General features: G+C 47.3%; 1 protein-coding gene across 1 annotated transcript; it reads left to right on the forward strand.

Moving 5' to 3' along the window:
- The first annotated feature begins 1,082 nt into the window (after positions 1 to 1,082).
- Positions 1,083 to 1,487, forward strand: LOC147988702 (uncharacterized). Its single transcript, XM_087535603.1, has one exon. The coding sequence runs from the start codon at positions 1,083 to 1,085 to the stop codon at positions 1,485 to 1,487; it is 405 nt and encodes a 134-aa protein (XP_087391729.1).
- The last annotated feature ends 1,486 nt before the right edge of the window (positions 1,488 to 2,973 follow it).

Here is a 2,973-nt window from a genome sequence, read left to right on the forward strand (position 1 = left end):
CTTGCAATGGACTGTGATCTTGCTCCAATCTGCATCCACCAGAGTCATTGTGAATGGCAACCAAGGGAAGAGATTTGATCATGCACGAGGACTGAGACAAGGAGATCCCAGCTCGCCACTCCTCTTCGTCATAGCAATGGAAGCCTCTCCGTCCTGATCTGCAGAGCTTCTAGCACGAGTGTTTTGTCCTCGTTCAATGGCATTATGGCAAACCAAAGGCTCTCCTTATACGCAGATGACGTAGCACTTTTTGTGCGACCCACAGAGAAAGACCTTGCCTATGTAAGGGATGTCCTTCATGCGTTTGGCCATGCCTCCGGCCTGAGAGTCAACTACCGCAAAACCTCAGCTATACTCACCCAAGGACAACCAGGAGATGCCAAAAGAGTGCAGCAGTTCCTTAACTGCCAACTGGGTGCTTTCCCTTGCAAATACGTAGGGCTGCAGCTAGGTATCCACAAGCTTTCCAAAGTTCAATGGTAGTGTAATGCCCCGGACACACCCGCCGGTAGTCATTACACCTGGCGGGATCTAGACTGGCCCCACAGATCAATACTAGTCTTTTCTACGCACTTTGTCCTCACTCATGCGCACCCGGGAGCAACTTCCCGGTCGGTCACCCATCCTGACACTACTCCAAGTTGAGCACGCTTAACTTTGGAGTTCTGTCCGAATGGGCTACGGAAAAAGAAGGAATTCCTTATTGATATGAGTAGTTTATCATCCCTAATAAGCCATACCATCACATACACCCCCACTCAGAGGAACCGACGTCCTCGTCGGGCCACAGGAACGTTCCCTCTTGGCACATACGTCCGTGCTTCCAGTCCAGTACGTGTGCCATGCCGTGTGCCACGACGGGTCACAAACGTCACGAACAACATGACCACGCACCTGTCCGCAACCATCCGTGTAACCACAAGGGTCGGCTCTGACACCAACTTGTAACGCCCTGGCAGCCTATGCTTGATCAGGTCTAGAACTTCATCCCGGCTTGGCAACGTGGGCTGATCCAAAGGCTGGGTAGGCTTGTGCTTGTCAAAAGTGTGATCGCGGCGAGGCCGATCCACCATTTGCTAGTCATGGACGCGCCGCAATGGGTGTTCGAAGAGGTGGACAAGTGGATGAGAGCTTTTTTCTGGGCAGGAAAAGAGGTGGTAAATGGAGGGCAATGTTTGGTGGCTTGGCAGACTATTTGCTTTGGCGGTTTGGGCGTCAAGAACCTTGAGCTTCAAGGTCTGGCCATGTGTGTCCGTTGGGAATGGCTTAGAAGGACGGACCCCAACAGGCCTCGGCAAGGCCTGCACCTCATGGTTGACGAGGAGGCCAAAGCAGTGTTTGATAGCATGGTTCTCATCAAAGTTGGAGAAGGCTCCTCGGTCCTATTTTGGACAGATAGGTGGATACACGGCTTCGCAATCAGATATATTGCACCTCTGATCGCCGCAATGGTCGACAAGCGAACCAAGAGCAAGAGAACTTTCTAGCATGCACTACTCCAGGACGCGTGGCTACATGACATCGTTAGGCAGCTCTCCTTCACTACCCCATATGCAGCTCATTCACCTTCAGTAGGCCATTGTTACGGTGGCTAGGGATGAAACGGAGGCTGATGTCTTCACTTGGTCATGTGATGCGTCAGGCACCCCTGGTAGAAAAATGGCCATTTGTCCCGGTTCGTAAGGCCCATTTGTCCTGGTAGGGGAACCGGGGCTAAAGAGTTGTTACTAAAGCCCTAAACCTTTAGTCCCGGTTCTTACACCAACCGGGACAGATGGGCCTCCACATTGCCGCTGCGGCGAGCCCAGGCAGGAAGGCCTTTGGTCCCGGTTGGTGGCACCAACCGGGACAAAAAGGCATCCATGAGTCAGCAGCTTGCAGGAGCTGAGGTTTTTGTTTTTTTGAAAGGGGGTGGTTTAGGGGGTTTTAGGGGTTAATTTAGGGTGTTAGCTAGTTAATAGAGAGAAGTGACATCTCTTATCTCTGTGCTTGGTTTACCAACGCTACTGCTATGCCTAAACGCGACTTAGATCGAAGTGAAGGCAACATATATGTGGTGCATGTTGAAAGTAATACTAATCCTAACTTGATCAAGTTTGGATTAGTACTACTTTCGACATGCACCACATGCATGTTGCCTTCACTTCAATCCAATCCATGTTCATTTCACCCACTGATATATAATAACTCTTCATGCTCACATCATGCATCATCATAATAACAAGTCCTACTAATCATCATCATACAACTTCTACTCGTTATTAATAACAAGTCATATGATCATCATCCTCATAGTCATCGAACCAACCCTACTTAATTGTTCTTAGCACATGATCATCAGTATAAGGTAGGACCTAAGTACTCTCTTTAAGGTAAAATAGCATAAAACAATATAGGCCCTGACTCTCCATTATGGAGAATGGAGACAATCCTGTCTCTAATTCTTGCGCTTCGCTTCTTTTTGCTTCCAAGAACCTCCTTACGACTGTCCATACATTTTTTCCATTCTGTGATTTTCATGTCTCCACTTCTTTTAGAAATCCGATATGGACAGGTGAGATTCGTAGGATGACCTGGCTGCATGTTCAGAACATTAAGGCGACCATTCACATACATCAGATGAGGCACACAATCATCCGGGATTTTCTGTTGAAAAACATAGTAATAACTTCATAGTTAGCAAATGATGTACTAGTTTTAGAAGTATGCAAAAGATGCACGGATGTCGTAATAGTAAAAAATCTTACCAGTGTATCTCCATAGTAGTTATCGTAGTTCAACACGTGCACTAGTGGCACGTATTGACCATACTGTTGAGGAGTTTTATTGTAGATATTGTAATTCTCAAGATCAGAACAAAATGCGATCAGATGATTTTTCTCCAGATAAGTTATTTCGGAGCCTTCGGTGTAGTAGGTCCTGTCTACCATCTTCCGCACATTCTTTAAAGAATGAAAATAAGCTGTCAATGGA

This window comes from Triticum urartu, chromosome 1A (genome assembly GCF_056163025.1).
Source record: "Triticum urartu cultivar PI428250 chromosome 1A, HENAU_Tu73, whole genome shotgun sequence".
Classification (NCBI taxonomy): domain Eukaryota; kingdom Viridiplantae; phylum Streptophyta; class Magnoliopsida; order Poales; family Poaceae; genus Triticum; species Triticum urartu.